The sequence below is a fragment of the Cyprinodon variegatus genome, unplaced genomic scaffold (genome assembly GCF_000732505.1).
Source record: "Cyprinodon variegatus isolate N-32 unplaced genomic scaffold, C_variegatus-1.0 Scaffold261, whole genome shotgun sequence".
Lineage (NCBI taxonomy): Eukaryota > Metazoa > Chordata > Actinopteri > Cyprinodontiformes > Cyprinodontidae > Cyprinodon > Cyprinodon variegatus.
Window position 1 is genome coordinate 728976 of NW_015150714.1, and position 22514 is coordinate 751489.

A 22514-nucleotide genomic window follows, 5' to 3' on the forward strand; every position below is an offset into this window, starting at 1 on the left:
TTGAAAACCAGCAGCACGCAGGTCAGGATCTTCATGACCTCAGCCACCACCACGGCTGAAGAGGCCAGGTACCGCGGGCCCTCGGCCTGCAGGGTGCGGGAGTACCGCATGGTGAGCACCAGAGAGGTGGTCTGGAACACCAGCACGCCCAGGGAGAGGTACTTCAGCCGGGCTGAAGCCATGGCTGCCAGGCGGTGGAACCTACAGACACGGGGAGGGAAAGCGAGGCAGTAAAGAATCCAGTTTGACGTGAAGGACCAGAAAAAGGGGTGAGAAAAGTGGAGATGGGAAACGATCTCACCTTTTGTCTGAAAACAGCCCCGCAGGTTCCTCTCAGGATCCAGCGGACCCCTCTGTAGCTTGGACAGTGGATTAAAACCCAGCTGTCAAAACAGCAACTCCTCAACCACCCGTCACCTTAACGCCGTATGTCCATCCGGCTTTCCGTACTGATTCTAAGGACTCTTACAGCCATAACCTTTCAACTACAGTTTGAGATTAACATATGCAAACAAAAGATAACAACTCCGGAGAAGGAATCTATCTCATGCCTCCGAAGGTCCTGGATCACTTCCTTGTTCACATCTCTTCCTTGTTTTTTCTTTGGAGGTTGACTGCGGCACCTTGCGCCACCTGCTGGCCAGAGGACAAACCGCAGGCCTAAATATTAAGTGGCATTGAACTTGATTTTTAAAAACATGCTAGATTTTGATTTGAATTTTTGAAATATAAACGTCCGTTTAATGCCATGCAACAGCATGTAAGTTAAACTTTGATGTGGCCATTTAAAAACCTGTATTCTACTTCTTTTTATTTGAGCCTTAGATGTGGACATGCTGGTGTACTTTGGATAATAATCATGAAGTATTACCCAAGTTTGTTTACGCTTGAAAGTCATGAACTGAAGGCCAGATGACCCCCCTTCACAATTGCTAAGCAGGCAGCAACACGTCCCTGGAAGCAGTTCGAGATTATATATAATATTATTTTCCTGAAATGTTGAGTTCTGTTTCAAAAATAAAAGGATGCACTCCTTCCCAAAGTGTTCCCCGTTTGTCCTATCAGTTTCCCTGATGTGGGCAGCGTTACCTTAAAGTCTTATTGTGAGGCTTTATATTAAAGAAATATATTTAAAAAATAAAATACACAATTCATCCATTTTCTGATTATTATTTTTTTGTCTTTTATTTATTTAAGGATGACGGCACTCTGTCGTTCTGAGCAAGAAGTAATCGGATCATGTTGATCTTGAGCCCATTTTCCCCATAAATGTGGTTCCACAGTTCCTAACTAGAGAAGCACTTTGAGAGCTCAGACCTCCACCAAGAAGCTCATTTCCCTCAACATATTGTGACTTCCTCCTGTATTCTTAGAATCTGGATCGAGATGCTGATCAACATCCTCACCAAAATGATGCCAGTCACAGAAATGCACCTTCTCTGAAAATTTGAAAACAGCTTCCTTGGCAGAGGCTGGGCTAGGTGTGAAACATTTCTTCTAAATACATGAAATGTTCATTTGTAACCTACATTTAGTATTAAAGTTATTTTTGTCTGATTATCTGAAACAAAGAAAATCAAAAGAAATCTGAAGAGCTTTTAAAAGAACATTGAGTTTTTACTAAATTTATAAAAGGGAACAGCAAATGTTGTTTTTGCATGTTTTCCTTTCAGTATAATAATTTTGTGTTACTTTTGGTTTGTCACATAAAAACCTGGTAAAACTGTTAAGTGTTACAAAATGTGGAAATGTAACAATTGACTATATAACCGCTGAGGTGTGATAAAACGTTAAAATATACCAACAAGAATAAGAAAAACGTGGACACATGATCAGGGCTTCATTTACGTAAACATATTTGGTTTATTATTGTTTTGTTTTTTTCACCAAAGATCATCTCCTCAATCGACATTAGCTCTACCTTATACAAATATGATGACAACTACTTCATACTCTACGGATAATATAGGCTAATTGGATAACATAGAAAAATGGTAAACAAAGTACATTTTATATACAGAAAACAGAAACAGCTTTTTATATGTACCAGATTGTTCTAACTATGAGTGTAGACTGACATGTACAGTACATGGGTTATTAAACTAAAGGGACGCTGTGTACAAAAGCAAAGGTCAGGAATATTGATTGGCTTGTCCTCCCCGACTGTGATTCAACACTTTGGTTGGTGCTGGATGTATTCCCCCAACGTCTCTAACTTTTGATCAAATCCAAGACAAGCAACAAATACATCATGTACGCACAGAGCGTTTTTTGGCTTAATAAATGAAAAATTGCTCTCTCACTCCTTTTCTTTTAAATCCTCAACATTAAAAAAAAAATGCATTATGGTCTGTGAATAAAGAAGAGAATCAATACATAACATTTGCTTTGAGACAGAGGAAAACTAGAGAAGAACCCATCTTTCACTGCTCATGTTCAGACTTGGTTATAAATCATGACATATGCTGATCAGGACAAAAGAAAATTCATTATAATGAAGATTTATGGAAGACAGCTGCTGCAAAAAGAGGAGGAGGCAGTTTAACGGTAAAAAACATGCGGCTTTGTAACATTCAAAATCATTCAGGAAGTGCAGATATTTATATATATAAAAAAGGGAACTTTAAGAAGGCTAAACAACATTTAGCTCTACTAAAACAAGCAGAAACTGCTTTAAGTGTGTATATATATATATATATATATATATATACATTTTCTTTCTTACAGCATATTAAACCTGGAGACAACAATGGTAAAAACTGACACAACCAAAGCAACAGAATAAATCCCTCGCTACTACTCAAAGCATGAAAACGGATAAAACAAACAGTTTAAGTTGATGTTTGCATGTAAAACACAAATTAAAGAAGTTCCAGATTTGATCAAGGAACTGGAACTAAAAGGAAATGCAAAACCAGTAAAACATCAAACTGCATCATTTACGTTTCTTACTTTTCAAAAGTTTAAGAACTTTTGTTGAAAGTAGCCCTACATAAAAAAATTAAAAAACCCACAGGACCAAGCAATAGTTTAACTGATTGAAACTTCTTAAATTAAAACATTTAGTGAGCTGTATCAGCTAGGAGTTAGTACCGCAGTTTTTAAAACACTGAACATATAAGGGTCATATCTAGCGAACAGATTTAACAAACTTTTCTGAGAATAGAGTGTCAGTGTAGAGAGCGTCCCATTAACAGTCTTATTTTTCTGATGCAACAAGAGATGAGCTCTATGTGGTGGAGTTTTCTCTGTGATCGCTCAGAAATCACAGCATCAATCTGTGATGCCCCTGGATGGCGTAGCAGTGGTTATTATTGTGCAAATTTGATTCCAAATGAAGAGCAAAGGTCTTGGATGATTAATGTAAAAGTACAGAAAAGATTTTTCAAATTACCGAGTAACATTATAAAACTATACACTGTAACTGGAAGGAGGAATAAAAGGGGAGGGGGCTGATTATGAATTTATAGAAAGGCACTTGTGTTTTTTTTTTTTTTGCTGAACCAAAGAGTCAGTCTGTCTCTGCTTTCCTCTGGCTGCTTCATGCGAACACCTGCATGTTTCCAAGCTGAGGCTGCTGAGCGGGCGGCTGCATCTGCTGCGACGGCGGCTGCATCTGGCCCTGCTCTGGAATGTGTGTGTGGCGTGTAGCCTGCAGTGCATGGTGGGAGTTCCCCAGTGGGGTGGGGCTGGTGGTGACGTCGGACCAGTCCGAGTTAGAGTGAGGCGAGGAGGAGGACCAGGGGTCTGGTGATTCGGGGGAAGGGGTGAGATACGGATGCTCGTTTTGTGGGTGGGCAGAGTGACCTGGAGTGGTGCCTTCCGAGCCGTTGGGAGGGCTGTGTTGGGAGGGGGGTGTTGGGTATTTATCCACAGGGCTCTGGATGGGCACATAGGGGGGCAGCGGTCGAGACTGGCCCTCCATTCCTCCAGCAGGGTTGATGGTGTGGGGAGGATGCAGGGGGTGGGATGGACCTTGCCCCAGACCCATCTGATTTGGGTAAATCATTCCAGGGTTGCAGTGGACATGGCCCGGTACCTGCTGAGTGTGACATGGATTCTGGTTCTGCCCCTGGGCCTGTGTGACTTGTACCTGTCCCGACTGAGACTGCTTTAGCATGGCCTGGCTGCTTCCCGTGGTCATCATCTGGAAAGTGACGATGGGGGGCAGCTGCTCCCTGCTCATGGTGACGTTCATGGGAGTCATCATGGTGCTCTGGCCGTGGCTCATGCCGGGGTGTGCTCCTCTCATCGGGTGCTGGAGGAGACCAAACATGGGGCCGTTGTAGGCTTGCTTGGCCATGCCCATCCAGTTTTGCTGCTGTCCCAGCATGTGGCTGACAGGGGGCAGCATCGCTCTGGAGGTGGGACTGCTCAGGAGAGGAGGGGAATTAGCGGTGTTTGAGACAGCAGCAGACACCTCCCCAGTGTAGGAGTGAGGGGACTCCAGGGAGTCAACGGGTGACATGGTGACAGAGCTCTCTGAAAGTCCTCCTGCTGCCTTTACTCCATTGCTGCTCCCTCCACCAGCGCCTCCTCCGCTGCCTCCTCCTGTAGCAGCCAAACCCGGGCCTTCTCCTCCAGCAGGCTTCTTCCGTCTCTTGGCTTTCATGTCCTTGATCTCCTTTGGTCCCCCACCTACACCTCCAGCCTTCGCCCCGGCTCCCCTTCTGCTCTTCTTGCCTTGTGGTCCAGACCTCATACCGATGAAGCCTGCTCCATTAGCCCCACACATAACAGAGGAGTTTCCCCCTCCACCCATGTGGTTATGCCCATTGTGTGGACTGTGAACCAGATTGTACTGGTCCAGCAGACGGACGATGTCATGATGCATTCGCTCTTGAGCAGTATCACGCGGGAGTCTGTCCAGGTGATCTGTGATATCACGGTTGGAGTAGTGATCAAGAAGAACCTGAGCTGCCTCAAAGCTGCCTTCTCGTGCTGCAAGAAATAAGGGCGTCTCCTCCTGAAACAAATGCATCAAAAAACATCAGGCATTTAAATAAAACAAAAGAAACACTCTTTGATATTCTCTATTAAAAAATGTGCAATGCTCATTTACTAACAGAATGACAGAAAATAGCTTTCTGCTGATCAGCCTTACAAAAAGCATTTATTTGCAGATTTTATGCCTATTTTCAAATCATCCATTTTAGTTGCAGCTCTTAAGTCAACTAAAGGAAAAACAAAACAAAAAAAATGCTGAATAACAAACCTTATTGTCTTGCATGTCGCGGTTGGCACCATTTTTCAGAAGCACAAGGGTAGCCTCCACATTATTGACTGCAGCTGCCCAGTGCAATGCAGACTTACCTTAACGGTGGGGGAATCAAAACGTTGTGTTAGTGAGTTCGGACATCAGATAAAAATGTTCTTTATTTCTTTAAAACTTGTCATGCTAACATTAAATCATCCAGACAAAGACCCTTAGAAAGTCACAGATCAAGTCTAATGTTCTCATACCATGATCATCTACAGCGTTGATGTCAGCGTGGCAGTGGATCAGCTCTTCTACCATGCCCTCCACAGCCAGCCTTGCTGCCAGGATCAGGGGACTCGTACCGTCGTTCATCCTGGCATCTAAATCCGTAGCACGGTTTCGGATCAGAATCTAGGAAAACACAAAGAAAAGACATGAGCAAAAAAAAATATTTTCAGATGTTACTTCGTAAAAAGTGTTTGGTGTTGACATATAATCTAAATAAAAAACAAGTTTTTAAATTTGATTCGTAAAATAGCGAAAAACTTGACATCAATCTTTACGTAATATAAACTGCTATTTGTTGCTCTATCCCATAAAACATTATTCAAACTACATTAGGATTATGAAAGCAGAGTTACCTGAAATACTCCTTGTGCGTCAGCTGCCACAGCAGCGTGAAGTGGAGTCCTGCCCATGTTGTCTTGAGCGTTGGGATCTGCTCCAGCATCCAGCAACCTCTTAGCTGCGTCAGCCCGGGCGTAGCGGGCAGCCAGGTGAAGAGCAGTTTCCCCTGTGCGGTCAGTCTTGGCCGTCGTATTTGCTCCCTGACCGATGAGATCTGAAATAACGCTGGGCCCAGGTTCGTCTCCTCCACTCTCGTCTTCCTCTTCGCCATGCAGGCTGCAGTCAGGGCCTCCGCCGTTGCGCAGGGCTGCCACCATCAGAGGGGTGAAGCCATCTGAAGAGGGGGAAATAAAAGAAATAAACATGTCTGAACTTGCAGATAAAAAAATTATATTCATGCTTAAGAAAAAAAAAGCTGTCTCACCAGGTCCTTTGACGTTAACATCCAGACAGTCGGCATCCAAGTCGGCCTGTGGTGGGGTGAGAGTGATGTCAGCAGCTTTACGGTGCTGCAGAGTCCACTCTCTATGGTCGACTCCTCCATCCATCGGGATGGGAAGCAGAGGTTTGTCTTCAGTCTAAAAACAAATAAAGCTCAAATCAAAACTCACATTTTTTATGCTGCAAACCGTTACATGCGAGTTATCATCCACTTACTCTTGGTTTTTTGGATGGCGCTTCATCTTCAAGCCATTTCTGTCTCTGACCTCCATCAACCAAGCTCCCATCATGTGTCTTAAAGTTCCTACCATGAGTAGAAAACACCACTGTAACACATTTCAGGCTTCTACAGGATTTTCATCTGTTGGGTTTCACTTGTTTCTTCCACTCTATCAGCGTGTATGTTCACTCACTTCATGTCAAAGTCGTCCTGTCCAACAGGCTCTCTCCTCTTATCGTTTTTAGTGGCTGAGAAGCCATCAGGCAGCCACAGGACCCCATGTTTATGTTTCTTCTTAGCTGCCAGCACCCCCAGCAATAGAATAAGAAGAATGAGGAATACAGCAACTCCAATAAAGTACGGATACATTGACTTCTCCCCCACTGTTGGATCACCTGTTTGAGAGAAAAACAAATGAGGGTGTATTTTCATCTGGATAATCATATCTGTGTGAATATTGAACTTCCGGTTTATGCTAATGATATCTTTCAAAATTACACTCTGCTAAACAAAACAGAATATGCCATGATAATCTGCTTACTTCTAACAGACACCAGTGGGTATGGCAGGTCGGATTTGATGTGAACCGCTGCAATGAAGGAGGCAGCAGTAGAAGTGTTGAAGAAGCACTCAGATGCGATCTTGGTGCATTTACGGTTATCAATCTCCAGGTGGACCTCAGAGCTGTTTCAAAACACAAAACCAGTTAATAACAAGCCAGGCAATGATTCATTACTTCATTCACATGCCCAGTTAGGAGCTGTAAGGATAGTTGGGGCTCCCATAAAATGACTACAGGGTTTCCAGACTCAACTTTTAATTAATTGATAGCATAAAGATAAGCATCTATAGCAGATATCCTGACAGTGATCAAGATTTAAATATGAATGATAAAAGAATAAGTAGGTGGAAGGAAGGAAGGAAGGAAGGAAGGAAGGAAGGAAGGAAGGAAGGAAGGAAGGAAGGAAGGAAGGAAGGAAGGAAGGAGCCGTTCTTACCCAATGACCTCTCTCTCCATCTCTCTCTTGGTTCTGCTCCTTAGACCACTTTTTTTCTGCTGGTCATCATCTCCGTAATAAGGGAACACCATTGGTTCATTATTATTCATCTTCACTCGCACATTAGTATGGAGCAGAGCTCCCAGGTAGCGCAAGAAACCTCTCAAGTCTCCAAGCAGCTCATTTGGCTGCAGTCGAACCACGAGGATGAGCGTGCCAGCTGCTAGATCGGCTGGTACACCATCAGAACAGTCCAGTCCGTCCCAGCCACAGGCCTCTGTATTGCAGCTTTCATCACAGAAACCGTTTCCATAGTGGTCTTTGCAGTAGACATCATACCTTAAAAACATGACATGATATTTTATGTAACTTTAAATCATGTTGGTGCTTTGTATAAATCTTTTTCAACAGAGCAATGAGTGTGACATACTTGCAGGGGTCTGTTTGGGTATCCCTGCATTCATAGTTGTCAAAGAGGCACCCAGGGTTGTCACATTCAGGATCACAACGTCCGTTATTGAAGCGATCCCAGCAGGGAATGCTGGCTGTGCAGTTGGCCCATGGTTGCGGCCAGTTGAGTGAGCAGTCACCTCCGTCCCACTGGCATTCATGATTGTTGCACTTCTCATCACAGACTTTATCTCCAGACTGCAGCTTACACTGCTCATATGGGCATTCTGGGGGCCCTGACATAGGGGCTCTTTTCTCACAGAATTTCCCGAAGAAATTCTCTGGACAGCGGCAGATGGGCTGAAATGGGTGGAATGAATCTTTGACACAGACTCCTCCATTCTGACAGGGCACAGAGCACTTCTCACAGTGATCCCCACTGAACCCTGACTGGCAATGGCAGTACAAGTTTCCTGTTGGTGCCTTCATGCAGCGTCCGCCATTTTGGCAACTCCTTGCGCAGTTAAAATTCTGTGTTTCACCGCAGCTGAATCCAGAATAACCCTATAAAACACAAGAGTTCCTGTTGAGTTATCACATTGAAATTCAACAGGTAACTATGTTTAACAATATATAACATCTAAAATATTTAGTTTCACCTCCTAATAGATTAAAACAACTAAATGGCGCTTGAATACTGTGTTTTTAAATTAATTTTTATAATCAGTGCCACTAGTTAGTCCTAGAAATGAGTTTCTACTTTACCTGAGCGATGGTTTAGCCCTCTGAGGCAAGCATGGAAACAGAATTAGCAAGAAGTTAGGGTAGGAAAGGAAGCAGTTAGTAAAGAGGGACTGAAAACTGTGGCAGAAGGAAATAAAACAGCTGACAACCAAATCTCAGCCTCTTCTCAATGCAACAGACAAAGGAATGCAATAGCTAGAATTATTGAGGAATGTAAAGCAGAAATAACATCAGAAGCCATTAGGGGGGAATAATTCTATCCTTTCTCGTTACACTGGGTTGCTTATCATATTTGCATCACGTTAACCCCAAGAAAGAAAGCTACATGGCACATGTACACAATCAAAAAAATAAAATTACAGTAAAAGCATTGAAAAATGAGTGTTATTTAAATATGTTGTAGAAAAAAAACAATGACTTACAGGGAGACAAGAACAGGTGTAGCCATGCACTGAACTCATGTTCATGGAGCAGGTGCCACCGTTTCGACATGGTTTCGACACACACAGATCCACCATGGATTCACAATGACGACCTAATGGAAAAAAGAAGAGCAGAAACAGTCAGAAGGTTATGGAAAGATCAATGACGTCTTGCATGATGTTCTTCCACAGATAGTAGCAGGCAGTGGTGCTTATGTTCCTCAAATCTGAGCAAGTAATATGGAAGTACCTGTGTAACCAAGGCGACAGTTGCACTGGTAATCATTGACCAGTTCGATGCAGTCGAGGCTGCCAGGACTATGGCAGGGTCCGGACAGGCATTCGTTGACATCACCCTCACAGTGCTCTCCAACAAACCCTGGAGGACAGGAGCAGGTGTAGCGGCCTACGCCATCGATGCATTGCCCTCCATTTCTGCAGCGCGGTTCAGATGAGCCTGGACTGGGAGCGCAGTCATCCTCATTCACCTCACACTGCAGTCCTGCAGAACAGTGATAAGATCTTAATTAACAAGTGCATCAAATAAAGCCTTTCTTTAAGAGCATTTTACATGCAGTTTACTTGTTTCAGGCCAAACAAAGTTGTTATAATTCAGTTAAAGCCTCAGGTTTCTTAATTCTGACGGTTTGCTAACCAAAACAAATAAGCAACACAGTAAAAAGCAAAAATGTTCTCTTATACAGTCTTTACAGACTGTACACAAGTATTTCCTTTTAAAGTTAATCTATTCTTTAAAAGGTAATGTTGAAACGTTTAAAATCCATTCACCAATGTGGTATCTAGACATACCACGTGTCCCAGGTGGGCAGATGCAGGTAAAGTGGTTGATAAGGTTGACGCATGTTCCTCCGTTGAGGCAGGGCTTGGCGTGGCATTCATCAACGTCATACTCACAGTTCACTCCTTGGTAACCTGGTTTACACTGGACACAATGAAACAAGAGACTTAGGTTTTTATCTGTTTCCTAACCGTGTTTGTTCCATTTTTAGACACAAGTAATGAAATTAACCTCAGAATGTACTTACTACACATTCATATGTGCCCTGGTAATCCTTGCATGTAGCGCCGTTTCGACAGGGGTTTGACTGGCACTCGTCCACCATCTCCTCACAGTAGCTGCCCGTGTATCCTGACTGACACTTGCACTGATGGGAATTCCCCACGTTGACACAGTGACCTGCATTCTTACACACATGTTCCACTTCCAAACCTACAGGAAGCAGAAACATCAGCAGAAAACAGATAATTATTAAATGACAACTCAGTTAGCAGTCATTTACCAATGGCCACACGATTCAGTTATTCACCAATTCACACTGTTAGTGGTAAGCTACATCTCAGCCACAGCTGACCTGGGGCAGACAGACAGGGCCACTGGGCCCTCTGACAACCAACAACATGGAAGGCGGGTAAAGGTAGTTTGCAGATAAAACTATTCATGATTATTAGGGCTATAAATTGACCCCTCACCGTTCCTGGCAGCATAGTCCTGACAGGACATGTTGGGGACATCACAGTAAAGTCCTGTCCAGCCCATCTGGCAGTGGCAGGTCCAGGAGGTGACTGTCTGAGAGCAGGTTCCACCGTTCTTACATTTAACCTGGTTGCACAGGTTCACATAGTTCTGCAAATAAAAACAAAAAGTATTTTTGAATGAAAGCGTTACACCATGAACACCCACCCAAAACCTTTGGAAACACTAATCTCCCCTCTCTAACTGAATAAAATATGAGCTGATTCACCATCCAAACAGACAGCTAATCAGATGTATCTTGTAATGCACTATAGCCATCACTGCAATACTTTTTTTGTTATTTTTTTAACCCTGAAGATGAAGTCGTTGCAGCTTGTTAATTGAAGGAACAAATCTTCTTTACCTGACAGTTGGGTCCACTGTATCCCACTGGACATGTGCAGCGGTAAGTCCCCAGGCCATCTGTGCAGGTGCCGCCGTTCTGACAGGGCTGAGAGTCGCATTCGTTCTTCTCAAACTCACAGAACCTCCCGAAAAAACCAGGCCGGCAACGGCAAGAATAGGTGTTAATGTCATCGATGCATTCGCCATTATTAAGACAGGAGCTAAAGGAGGAAAAAAAAAACATATTAGGTTACAATAACATGAACTCAATAGAAAATCTGTGAAGGAACACATCGATCATATGGCTACAAAGTTTATCGAGTGGCTCACCTCTCAGTGCATTCCTGAATGTTGTTTTCACACTGGATTCCATTAAAGCCTGGAGGGCAATCGCACACAAAGCTGTTCACATAGTCCCTACAGACGCCTTCATTCCTGCAGGGCTGGCTGGCACACTCATTCACATCAATCTCACAGCGATCGCCTTCAAAACCCGCACGGCAGTTGCAGGAGAAACTGGCCACTTTGTCCACACAGGAGCCTCCATTCAGACATGGGTCTAAAGAGCCATTTAAAAACCATTAGAATTCACTTAATCTCTAAATATCTTATAAGAAATCATACAAAAAAGCTTTAGTCCATCTCACTTGGTAAACAGTCGTCTATGTTTATCTGACAGTTGTGTCCACTGTATCCATGTTGACATTTACACATGTAGCTTCCCTGGGTGTTTATGCAGCGACCACTGTTCTGGCAGGGGTTTTTCAAGCATTCGTTTACATCTTCATTGCAGCGTTTTCCTATGTGCAGATAAACTATGTTAGCACAGCCTTCAATTTTGAAGTTATAATATCAAGCATCAGTCTGAAACGGGTACCTTGCCAGCCGGGTCGACACCTGCAGGTATACGAAGTATAATCTGCAGATGGGCTGCATGTCCCTCCCCTCTCACAGGGATGTGAGGCACAGGGAACCTGCTCGACTTCACAGTGTGCCCCTATGTTGACACAACACATATATTATGAAATACCAACCACTCAAGTTGTCTTGTTTGCATCTGACAAAGCTGGGATTTACATGTTGGGGTAAATAACTTCACTAACCTGTAAACGGTGGAATACACTGGCATGTGTAACTGTTGATTCCATCTCTACAAATGCCATGGTTCAGGCATGGTCCTGATGCACACTCATCTATGTTCTTTTCACAGTTGGCTCCTAACAAGAGAAGATATAATTGAGCTTTCAATCTCCTACATCTCCTGTTATTCACCATTAGGGGCAGTGTGCACCAGCAGATTTTATGATAAGTCTAATTTACTTAGAGGGTTTTCATTTCATAAATACTTTTTAAAAATGCTATACCTTAAAATAAACGGTATAAATGAGAAAAAACATCAACAAGTTCCATGGAAGTAATAGTTCACAGTATGTATTACCTTTGAATCCTGGTTTGCAATGACAGGTATAGCCATTTAGTCTATCCTGGCAGCTGCCCCCATTTAAGCATGGATTGGGTAGGCACTCGTTCTTTTCCTGCTCACAGTGTTGCCCCGTCCAACCAGGCTTACACTCACAGCGATACCTGGATAAGAGGCCAAGCAAACATTCAGAATGAGAGCTCATTCTGCTGATCATAGCTATTAAAGGAATAGTACACCCAAAACATGATTAGCCTTCATTTTCTACTCACCCCCATGCTGAACAACACTCTGGAGTACTTTTTTGATATCTCAAATGCATCTGGAGATCTGGGAGGCTTCTTGCTGTCTGCTGACATTCAAATAATGGAGGTCTATGGTGCCCGAGACAGAAAGGTCCATAAAAGTCCACAAAAAACGTGTCAATATTCCTCCATACTGCTCGTCCAATGTATTCCAAGTTTCCTGAGTGGGTAGCATCCAGAATTTACCCGAAACAAAGTCATTTAGAATGTTTTTAGAGCATAAACAGTAGTGTATAGGATTTCCTGAAAGCGCGCACCCGCACGTTCACGACGCTACGGAAGCCGGCAGACCAACCAGATGAAAGTGCGCATTCAGCGTCTGCTCTGCCAATAATGCAAGCGTAGAAGAAGAAATGTGCTGTTTACCTGTGCAAAGAAAGAAACAACGAAAGAAAAATGTCTGAGGACTTCAGTGTTGAGGAAGAGCATGAGTTCTTTGCCGAGCTGAATGCGCTGGTTTGGTCTGCCGGCTTCCGTAGCGTCGTGAACGCGCATGTGCGCGCTTTCAGGAAATCCTATACACTACTGTTTATGCTCTAAAAACATTCTAAATGACTTCGTTTTGAGTAAATTCTGGATGCTACCCACTCAGGACACTTGGAATACATTGGACGAGCAGTATGGAGGAATATTGACACGTTTTTTGTGGACTTTTATGGACCTTTCTGCCTCGGGCGCCATAGACCTCCATTATTTGAATGTCAGCAGACAGCAAGAAGCCTCCCAGATCTCCAGATGCATTTGAGATATCAAAAAAGTACTCCAGAGTGTTGTTCAGCATGGGGGTGAGTAGAAAATGAAGGCTAATCATGTTTTGGGTGTACTATTCCTTTAATGTGATTACAATGGGATAAGAACTCATCTTCAAAATAAAATGAAAACAAGTGCTGATGCTGGTTTTTACAGTAAATATCAACTGGAATGAATCAGCCAATACATTGAGAAAAGGATAAGCAAATTAATCAATAAGGAAAGAATACCTTTCTTTTGCTTTCTGTCATAATAATGAAAAAAAAGCAAGATAAATTTGAAGGAATTTATGTTGCAAACATTTTCTAACAGCTACACACTTAACATATTTTTCCAAATATGTATTCTTGTTTGAGCAGTATTTGATAAAAAAAAAATGCACAAACCAGTATATCGTAATGTGAGGAGTAATTTATTAATTTGAAAGGTAATAAAAAAAAAGCATAATAGAGCAAGTTAGAAAATAATTCCACTTAAATGGACAAAAATCATGAGTGTTTTTACAGAGGGAAAGAAAAATACATGTATATTAAATACGAGGGTTTTTTTTGTTCCGTTAAAGTTCTAAAAGTCAAGACTAAAATGTTAAAATCTATTCTAAATTTAACAGATAGCCATTTCAGAGCAGATCAATCTGGTGTACTTTGGACCCTTCGGTTAGCTCTTGTTAAAGCCTCGCTGCAGCATTCTGAACCAAATACAACTTTTTCAATACTTCTGTTTTTTAATGTATCATTATTTCCATGCCCTACCCATGCTGCTGCTCGATGCAATCTCCATGAACACAAGGCTGGGAAGCGCAGTGATCAGTTCCTGAGAGGCACAGGGGGCCATAGGTGTTGGGTGGGCACTGACACTGGAACCCATTCACCATGTCCACACAGGTTCCCCCACTCATGCATGGGTTTGAGTTACACTCGTCGATGTTGACACCACAATTAACTCCTGTTGAAGAGTAATTCAGATATATGCCACATTAAGCCTGCAGTCTGACATAGGCCAGATAAATCATGAATCAATCTCAGACAGAGCAGAAACATACCCGTGTATCCAGGGTAACACACGCATTTGTACTCATTGATGCCATCTTGGCACTCTCCGTTTTTACACGGGTTGCTGGCACAGTCATCCTCATTAATCTCACAGTTCACACCTGTAGAGTAAAGGAAAGCAAATAATCAAACAAACTTGTTTTGAGCGACATATTACACATTTTTAGAACCCTTTTAGAAATTGGACAAAAAAAAAAAACATCAAATTGATTAGCCTGATGAGCGTCCTAAATAAACGCTGGAGTTAGAGGAAAAATTGACCATACAGTGGGGAGGGGATTTTTATTCGTTTGGATCATACCACCAGGGGGCATGGAACGCAAAGTAAAGGTCTTTCAGCAAGGCCTTATAAAAAGGAGAACTAGGACAGACTTGAAGCAGACAACAGGAGGGGTTAACATTATTAGAACGCTTACTAAAGGTGAAGTGAGAAGAGAAATGGGAAAGAGAAAGAAAAGGGAGGCCCAGAAGAGGAAGTGGAGCATGAAACCTTACAGGGTGTCCGGATATTAGGCTCAGTAAAGACAGACTCAGTCTTTGGTACCAGACCTAAAGGTGGTACTGGACCCAGTCATTTATATAGCTATGTAGCTCTTATATCTCTACCACTGGTTTAAGCAACAGAAAGAAACACGTGGACAATTAAAACACTCCACATTCTTCAACAATATACTTTTTATGTGTGTATATATATATATAAATATATATATACATATACACACACTGGGAAATGAAAGCTCATGCCAAAAACTTTTTAAGCTGGAATTCTAAACAAATTTGTACATATGTTTGACTAGAAAGCTACATCTGCTTAAATCCAGAGCAAAATCTTTTATGCCTGGTAGATAAAAATACTGCCTTATAAATTATGAAAATGTAGAGACTGTCATGTGAGACCGTCATGTTTATTAGCTTTTTCATAATGAATTGATGATGACATTACAAATCTCATTACAAAAAAATAAAAAATAATAAAATAAGAGTAAAGGATTTTGTTCCTGACGATAAAGAAAAAGAATTTCAAGCATATTAAGAACAGGGTGGTTAGAATACTATATCTTAAATTAAAACACCAGAGGCAAGACAAAATAAATGCTTTTCTATGAACTAAAAACTAAATGAATTGCCCATATTAATTATCAATTAGAGTTGGATAATCAATAGATCCTTAAATTATCGTATGCATTTAATTTTTTTCTTAAAAGCAGAGAATAAAAAAAACAAAATCTCTACAGATCCCTTTTTCCAACTAACCAATGAACTATTGATAAGTGTGACAACAAAAGTGTTTCTAAATAAATCAATATTTTCTTTTCAGTAATTGCAACATATCTAAGTTAACATAAACTTATTTATTTTGTCATCAAACTTTAGAGCAGGTTTTTGCATCATCGGCTCATCCAACCAGCACAATAAATTTTACTTGAAAGATAATAACTCACCAAACTACGCACACAACAATAGAGCAACATCGTCTGCAATCCATCATATTGTGCAGCTCTACCACAGAACATGTCTATTTTTACTTCTACTGTCCCACCACATGTGTGGCACTAAGCTGAAGTATATTTTAAAGGATAAATGCATAAATCATAGATGGACATAGAAGCAGAAGGTCCTAAGAACAATTTTTGGCCACTTTATGAAACACTTCATTGAGAGCTAAATAGAATCAAAGTCACACTCCTTGTATGTGCATATAAACTTGATTCTCCATAAATATGGATCCATTCCACTATAAAAAAAGACATTTAGTAAATGTTTTTGCTGTGTTAACTTACCAGAAGTTCCTTGGGGACAGTTACACTGGTACGCATCAACCAAGTCGATACAGCGCGCTCCGTTTTGGCAGGGGTTGCTGTGACACTCCTCGACTTGGATGTTACAGATGGAGCCAGTGTACCCTGGGTTGCACTCACAAGAGAAGGTGGCAATGCCATCCTTACACACACCATAGTGACAAGGCCCTTGGTCGCATTCATCAATGTTCTGCTCACAAAGCACACCTGTAAAGCCTGTTCAAGTCATAACAGGAGAGGTTTAACGGGAAGGCATGAGAAATTCAGGAAGTTTTCCTTATATTTGAAGCCAAACATGAGGTTGGTGTTATTCGCCCTCACCTTCTGCACATTCACAATCATATCCATTGGGTCGGTCGATACACTTGGCTCCATTTAAACAGGGGGTACTGGAACATTCATCTATGTCTATTTGGCACATATCTCCACTGAAACCTGTTGATATTTGATTAAAAACGAGCTGAAATTACTAATATAAAGAAGTTCTAAAAGACTCTAAAATGACTTGTCAGAGAAATGTGTAAAGCAACTTTGCGCTGCACATACCTGCTGGACATAGGCATTCAAAACGGCTGATCCCATCCACACATTTACCCTGGTTCAGACAGGGGAAGCTCATACACTCGTTGACATTGATCTCACAGTGAGTCCCCTCAAATCCTGTGGGTATTTAGAGAGAACACAAACAAGGCTTTTTGTTAGTGAATTTACATCAAGACATAAAAAAAAGAGACAAAAAACCCAAAAAACTGAACCGCATCCTTTTTCTACTCAAAAAACCACTCCAACCCTAGAAAAATCAATAACAGAATAACAGAATGAGTGTGGTTTCATTAATTTTTCGGATATAAAGAAGTTTCAATTACGGTTTTGTTTGCTTTATGCCTTCTAAGCAAAATGAGGACAAACAAAAACACTGGCAGTTTAAAAAAGCGACCCTTTGTTGTCTCTTTTAGAAATTTCTTAGGAAATCAGCTTTTCCTAAGAAATCAGAAAGTTCAGAAGGTTCTTCGGAAATTTACCTGGCATGCAAATGCAGGAGTATTCTCCAATCCGATCCAAACATGTGCCATCGTTTAGGCAGGGGTTTGAAGCACATTCATTGACATCTTGTTCGCATCTTGGCCCAGAATAACCTCTGACACAGTTACAGGTGAAGGAGCCATCAGTATTCACACACTGACCACCATGCTCACATGGGTTTGGACCTAAAGATGAAAAATAGGAAGACAATTAGAAAAAATTAAAATAAACAAAGTACAAAAACCTTAACGTGTAAACATTTAAAGACACTCTCTCACCAATGCTGCATTCATCTCTGTCATCGTTACAGGTGGTGCCTTTATATCCTGGTGGACAGTTGCAGTTAAACATCCCGGTGATGGGGTTGGTGTCACAATGGGAACCCTCTCTGCAGGGGTTACTGATACATGCATCATCTCTGTGGCAGAGCAAACCTGAGAAAGAAAAAAAAATGTTGGTTAGAATATTCCAATTTAAAGTATATATAACAATGTGAAGAAAACTTAAGATACCACTGCTAAGACTCCAGCCTGTGCTGAGTGTTCACACATAGAATTACACACAATATTTAATGGGAGATATGCAAGAAACCCATTGCATTATTTGTAAGGAGAAGTTCCATCCAGTTTCAAAATTGAAACAGCATAGGCTGGTTACCAGCATCAAATCTGACAAAAAACAGTAACAGATTGTTAATGCAGCCCCATCTGTTGCTGTGCACAGCAAGTATTGATCTAATACTTAACCTTACAGGTGTTTTAGGTCAAATGTAGGTCATTATCAAAGTCATACATAAACGCTCTAGATGTTGATATTTTTTAATAAATTGGCAGCATAGCATAAAATAATGCTTTTATGTTTTCACTAGAGGCATTTAACTCATGTTTTAGACATTTTACAGTGATACTTTTACTAGAGGTTAACATACTTTGCTAAATCTCCTACAGGGACTTGCCTAATTGGACAGCAGTGTAATAAGCTCTCATTTTTAATCAGTAACAATTGATTGCTTTTATCTGTTCCATCAAATATACCAGATGCTTCTTTCAACAAGATAAAGAAAGAAAAAAAACAGCAGTATTGAGGTGAAGTGAAAGAACACTCTTTTGCATTCGATCTTTAAATATGTCCTCTCATCAGAAACACACCTGTCTTTCCGTGGGGACAGACACAGATAAAAGAAGCAACACGGTCGATGCAGGTGGAGCCTGAGCTGCATGCGGCTGTCACACAGTCATCGATGTTCTCAGAGCAGTCCAGACCACTCCAGCCGTTGACGCACACGCAGACGTAGCCCCCGATCTTGTTGCTGCAAGTGCCACCGTTCTGGCAAGTATTTGGCTGCAGCCGACACTCGTCCACATCCTCTGTGCAGTGCTGACCTGTTGATGGGAAATAAATGATAATGGTGAAAAGGTTAGATTTAACTTTTAATGTAATTGAGGTAGACTGGTGGAAAAACAAATTATATGACCCACTCTTGGAAGGACGTTCTATTGAACTTTAATTTAAAAAAAGAGACACTTGATTTTCTCCCAGTGTTCCTAACTTTAAATAAGATATCCATTTCACAGTTTTTTTGATTGTGTTTAAGCAGCCAGCGGACAAAATCCATACAGATTTGTCTGCATGTATATAAAATTATTACCACCATATAGTGTAATTTAAATTCATCAAAGGCACAAATCGGATAATGGAAGTAAAATAATTCAACTGCTCAATAGATAAACATAATGTCTTACCAGTCCACTCTGGAGGACACTGACAGTTATAGGTATTAACGCCGTCTATGCACGTCCCTCCATTGGCACACTGATGGCCAGGACAGTCATCAATGTTGTTCTCACAGTTTGTTCCATTAAAACCTAGAATAAGTAAAATACAGAATTATCTGTTAAATATGGTGCTCATAGTTTGAATGGTGTGTTCATTATGTCAGACAAACAGTTGTTGTGTAAATTTATTCTAGCATTAAGTTTGAACACATGTCCTGGTGCAGTATAAACATTAAATATATGTGTTAGCTGATTCCACCAGCTAACTATAACCGTCTCCTAAGTTTCCAATACAACACAGCTAGATCAAGCGGTTTGTGATTTAAACACTAAAGTGCTACAATTACTGCTATACAAGCCACAGTGTTACAATTTTCTAATAGATTTTATTGCTTCTCATGTTTACACCTCACTGAGTGTGTTTGTGTAGGTTTATTGTTTACATTCGCTGTGACACTACTGTAATTGTCCCACCTGCAAGGCAGTGGCATGTGTAGGTGGTATCTGTGGGCATTTGGCAGGTGCCCCCATTGAGACACGGTGAAGGTGAGCATGGGATGTATGAACTCTCACAGTTGGTGCCGGTGAACCCTGGTTTACAGATACACCTGTAGCAAAGGCAGAGTCAGTTTCATTTAATCAACTTTTTCAATCTCAACTGAAAAAAATCTGCTACTTCTTCTGTAGAAATGTTTGGAAGTAGCAACATTTTTTCACATGTGATCACCGTAAACTCACTTGTAAGAGCCAGGGGTGTTGACACAATCGCCTTCATTCTGGCAGGGAGAGGGTGTGTCTGCGCATTCATTTGTGTCGTTAAGGCAGCGCGGACCTTTGTAGCCAGGAGGACAGGAACAGGTGTAGCTGCCACCAGGCAGAGGGCTGCACCTTCCTCCATTGGCACAGGGACTGGAGAGACAGCTGTCCTCATGCTCACAGCGTGGACCTGGGGATTGAGGGGGAAAAACACTAGGACCTTAGCTGTCAGGAGACCAGGAATAGTACCAGATGTTTAGGGCTTAAATAATTGGTGTTAAACAATACAAACCAAGTTTGTTACTATCATACTGTTCACATGGGTTTAAGTCATTCTCATCGACAGCTGGAAAAAGCTGCACAGGCTGTTTTTTCTCTTGCATGAACCAGTATAGCTGCTCTCTGTTTGTTAATTTGCTTATAGAAAGCTGCCACACTTTTCCTTTGCTTAGAAGACAGGCAGATTGTTAGGAATTTTCACTAACATGTAAACGGTGAAATAAATATTTCTGGGCACAACCATCAGGCAGTAATGGTGTGCATCCTACAAAAGCACCTTCCACTGTTTCAATAAGATGATTGTTTAAAACTACAGTTAATAAGCTAAAAGAATCATCACTGCCTAATAATTAAGAGGCAATGTTATATGCAGGGTTTATACAGGAATTAATAACTCAAATTTAATGCTTTTTAATGCTCTTAGAAATAATTTTAATGCCACCAACAGGTACCCGTCGACAGGCTGCAGCCAGGTGCCAAATTCCTTGTTTTCCAACCACTTTTGTTGAAATTAGCTTTTTTCCCCTCATTCTCTAGCTTTTTCTTCGACTCAAGCTTCTTTTCTGAACATACAGCTGTGCGATCAACAGGAAGCAGTTCAACGCAATTATATCGTGATATGTCTGACGAAATTGTTTTTATAAACATTTATTTTGAATAAAGCAATTTAAAATGCCACAATAAATACATTTAAATACATTTTTTGAATTTTTACGGAAATACATTTAATGAATTTTAATGCCAATTAAAGGCCTTAATTTAGACAATAATAATTTAATGACTTTAAATAATTTTTAATGACCCGCGGAAACCCTGTATATAGTCAGACTATTTCTACTCTACAAAGGGGACAACAGCAAAAATATTCAACATTCAGAAACAAAACAGATTGTATTTGAAGATAGCTACATGTAGCATGTATTTATTCAATGTTTTTTTCTAAAAGGAGAAAATAAAAAATTAAAGTTTATTGATGTTCCAATAATGCGAATCGTTATAGCTCCTATAATCAATGTTATACCAGAAATGGGTGTAATTTATTGTCGTTTTTGTTTTTTTTAATACGTACAAGTTTCTAACTAATGTTATTATTAATGTTATTATGTACTTTTACTAACTATTGCCATGCTAAAAAAATCTTTGACAACCCGATGACTAATGTGTAACCATTAGTGGTTCACATAAATTTAAGTTTTAGAGTTCCTCCTGAGATTTGGATAACTTTATATTTAACTAATAGGTTGATAAAATTGGTGAAAATGGGCAACACTGGGGGAATGCCTCTTAATGGGCCCGATGAGAAAGAAAACAAATAATCGTCATGCTCACAGTCAGATCCTAATATGACTCAGCACTGTGACATTTAGGGGGGAAATGCAAGAGATTAGGCAATCAGAGCCTTTTCAAAATCTTTGGTGGAATTTCCTGAACTGGATCTTTATTAAACGTGTCCTTGTTTTTTTTACTTCATAGGCCCCTCTCTTTTAGTGAAATGTTGAGACACTGCCAAATAAAAAAGCTGAAAATAAAATATAAGTTTTTCTTATGAAAGGAACTGTGCCACTGTCACCAAAATAGAAAAAACAATTAACTCAATCAAGGTCCAGAAACTACACAAAACAAGTAATACAATTAAATTTTCACTGGTTGGTTTTCTTTTAACAAATAGTTGTATGAGGTGAACAAAAAGGTTAGTGAACATCATCTTACCTGTCCATCCTCTGCTACATTCACACTTGTACTTGTCAAGCGACAGCAGGGTACAGGTACCCTTGTTTAAACAGGGATTGTTGGGATAACAAGTGGAGTTCTTGGGAGTTTGGCAGTACTGTCCAGTGAAGCCGAGAGGGCAGGTGCAGAAAGCGCTACCGGGAACGGGCCCGCCAGCTGACATGGAAACAGAACAGTCCCCCCCATTCCGACAGTATCTTGGGTGACAGGGGTCCTTGTACTGACAGTACTCTCCCAAAAAGCCTTGAGCACACCTGTGGCCACATGAAAAAAAAAACATGGAAATCAGCTATCAAATGGACAAAACCACAAGGGAATTTGAAGTTAGCAGCATTCAGGGCAGACAATACGGCAACAACCAAAAGAAAAACGTGAATTGAAAAAAATTGACAATTGTGCTTAAGTGCTTTAAGGAGACGCAAACAGACACAACAAGAGTGAGTTTCACTTAGGTGGATGTAGTACACCACATCAGACAACTGCTAACAAGTGCTGCAAGTATCATCTGCAAAACAAATCCTGCTCTACAGCACACATCAAAGTGCACCAGTGTCTAATTGCTTTCTGCTGCGACAAAGTGACCTAAAGAGCAGTATGTGGGGAACCACATCCCTATAAGAGAAATTAGCAAAATGTGTGGTTGTTCCTTAAGAGAAAGTGGTTATCAGGTAGTTTGAACATTTAAGAGTTGATTGTTTTTTTT

The 22514-nt window shown here is 41.0% G+C and overlaps 2 protein-coding genes across 2 annotated transcripts in view; both read right to left on the reverse strand.

The window, feature by feature from the left end:
• Positions 1-586, reverse strand: part of slc35a3 (solute carrier family 35 (UDP-N-acetylglucosamine (UDP-GlcNAc) transporter), member A3) — a 13362-nt gene extending 12776 nt beyond the window's left edge. The window contains exons 1-2 of the mRNA XM_015382639.1: positions 302-586; positions 1-201 (exon numbers count right to left, since the gene is read on the reverse strand). Coding sequence (XP_015238125.1) covers positions 1-182 — 182 coding nt within the window. The 5' untranslated portion in view covers positions 183-201; positions 302-586. The remainder of the gene's footprint in view (positions 202-301) is intronic.
• A 2897-nt stretch (positions 587-3483) lies between these two features.
• The window catches only part of LOC107089721 (neurogenic locus notch homolog protein 2-like), a 48162-nt gene continuing 29131 nt past the window's right edge, over positions 3484-22514 (reverse strand). The window contains exons 3-35 of the mRNA XM_015382652.1: positions 21791-22065; positions 19784-19991; positions 19520-19653; positions 19013-19135; positions 18419-18652; positions 17549-17704; positions 17270-17455; positions 16794-16907; positions 16569-16682; positions 16230-16463; positions 14439-14549; positions 14149-14341; positions 12360-12505; positions 12025-12138; positions 11799-11918; positions 11569-11721; positions 11252-11480; positions 10941-11142; positions 10534-10687; positions 10089-10273; positions 9853-9985; positions 9293-9544; positions 9043-9155; positions 7917-8440; positions 7487-7825; positions 7030-7172; positions 6682-6883; positions 6485-6572; positions 6252-6405; positions 5842-6161; positions 5464-5611; positions 5216-5313; positions 3484-4966 (exon numbers count right to left, since the gene is read on the reverse strand). Coding sequence (XP_015238138.1) covers positions 3542-4966; positions 5216-5313; positions 5464-5611; positions 5842-6161; positions 6252-6405; positions 6485-6572; positions 6682-6883; positions 7030-7172; positions 7487-7825; positions 7917-8440; positions 9043-9155; positions 9293-9544; positions 9853-9985; positions 10089-10273; positions 10534-10687; positions 10941-11142; positions 11252-11480; positions 11569-11721; positions 11799-11918; positions 12025-12138; positions 12360-12505; positions 14149-14341; positions 14439-14549; positions 16230-16463; positions 16569-16682; positions 16794-16907; positions 17270-17455; positions 17549-17704; positions 18419-18652; positions 19013-19135; positions 19520-19653; positions 19784-19991; positions 21791-22065 — 7324 coding nt within the window. The 3' untranslated portion in view covers positions 3484-3541. The remainder of the gene's footprint in view (positions 4967-5215; positions 5314-5463; positions 5612-5841; positions 6162-6251; positions 6406-6484; positions 6573-6681; positions 6884-7029; positions 7173-7486; positions 7826-7916; positions 8441-9042; positions 9156-9292; positions 9545-9852; positions 9986-10088; positions 10274-10533; positions 10688-10940; positions 11143-11251; positions 11481-11568; positions 11722-11798; positions 11919-12024; positions 12139-12359; positions 12506-14148; positions 14342-14438; positions 14550-16229; positions 16464-16568; positions 16683-16793; positions 16908-17269; positions 17456-17548; positions 17705-18418; positions 18653-19012; positions 19136-19519; positions 19654-19783; positions 19992-21790; positions 22066-22514) is intronic.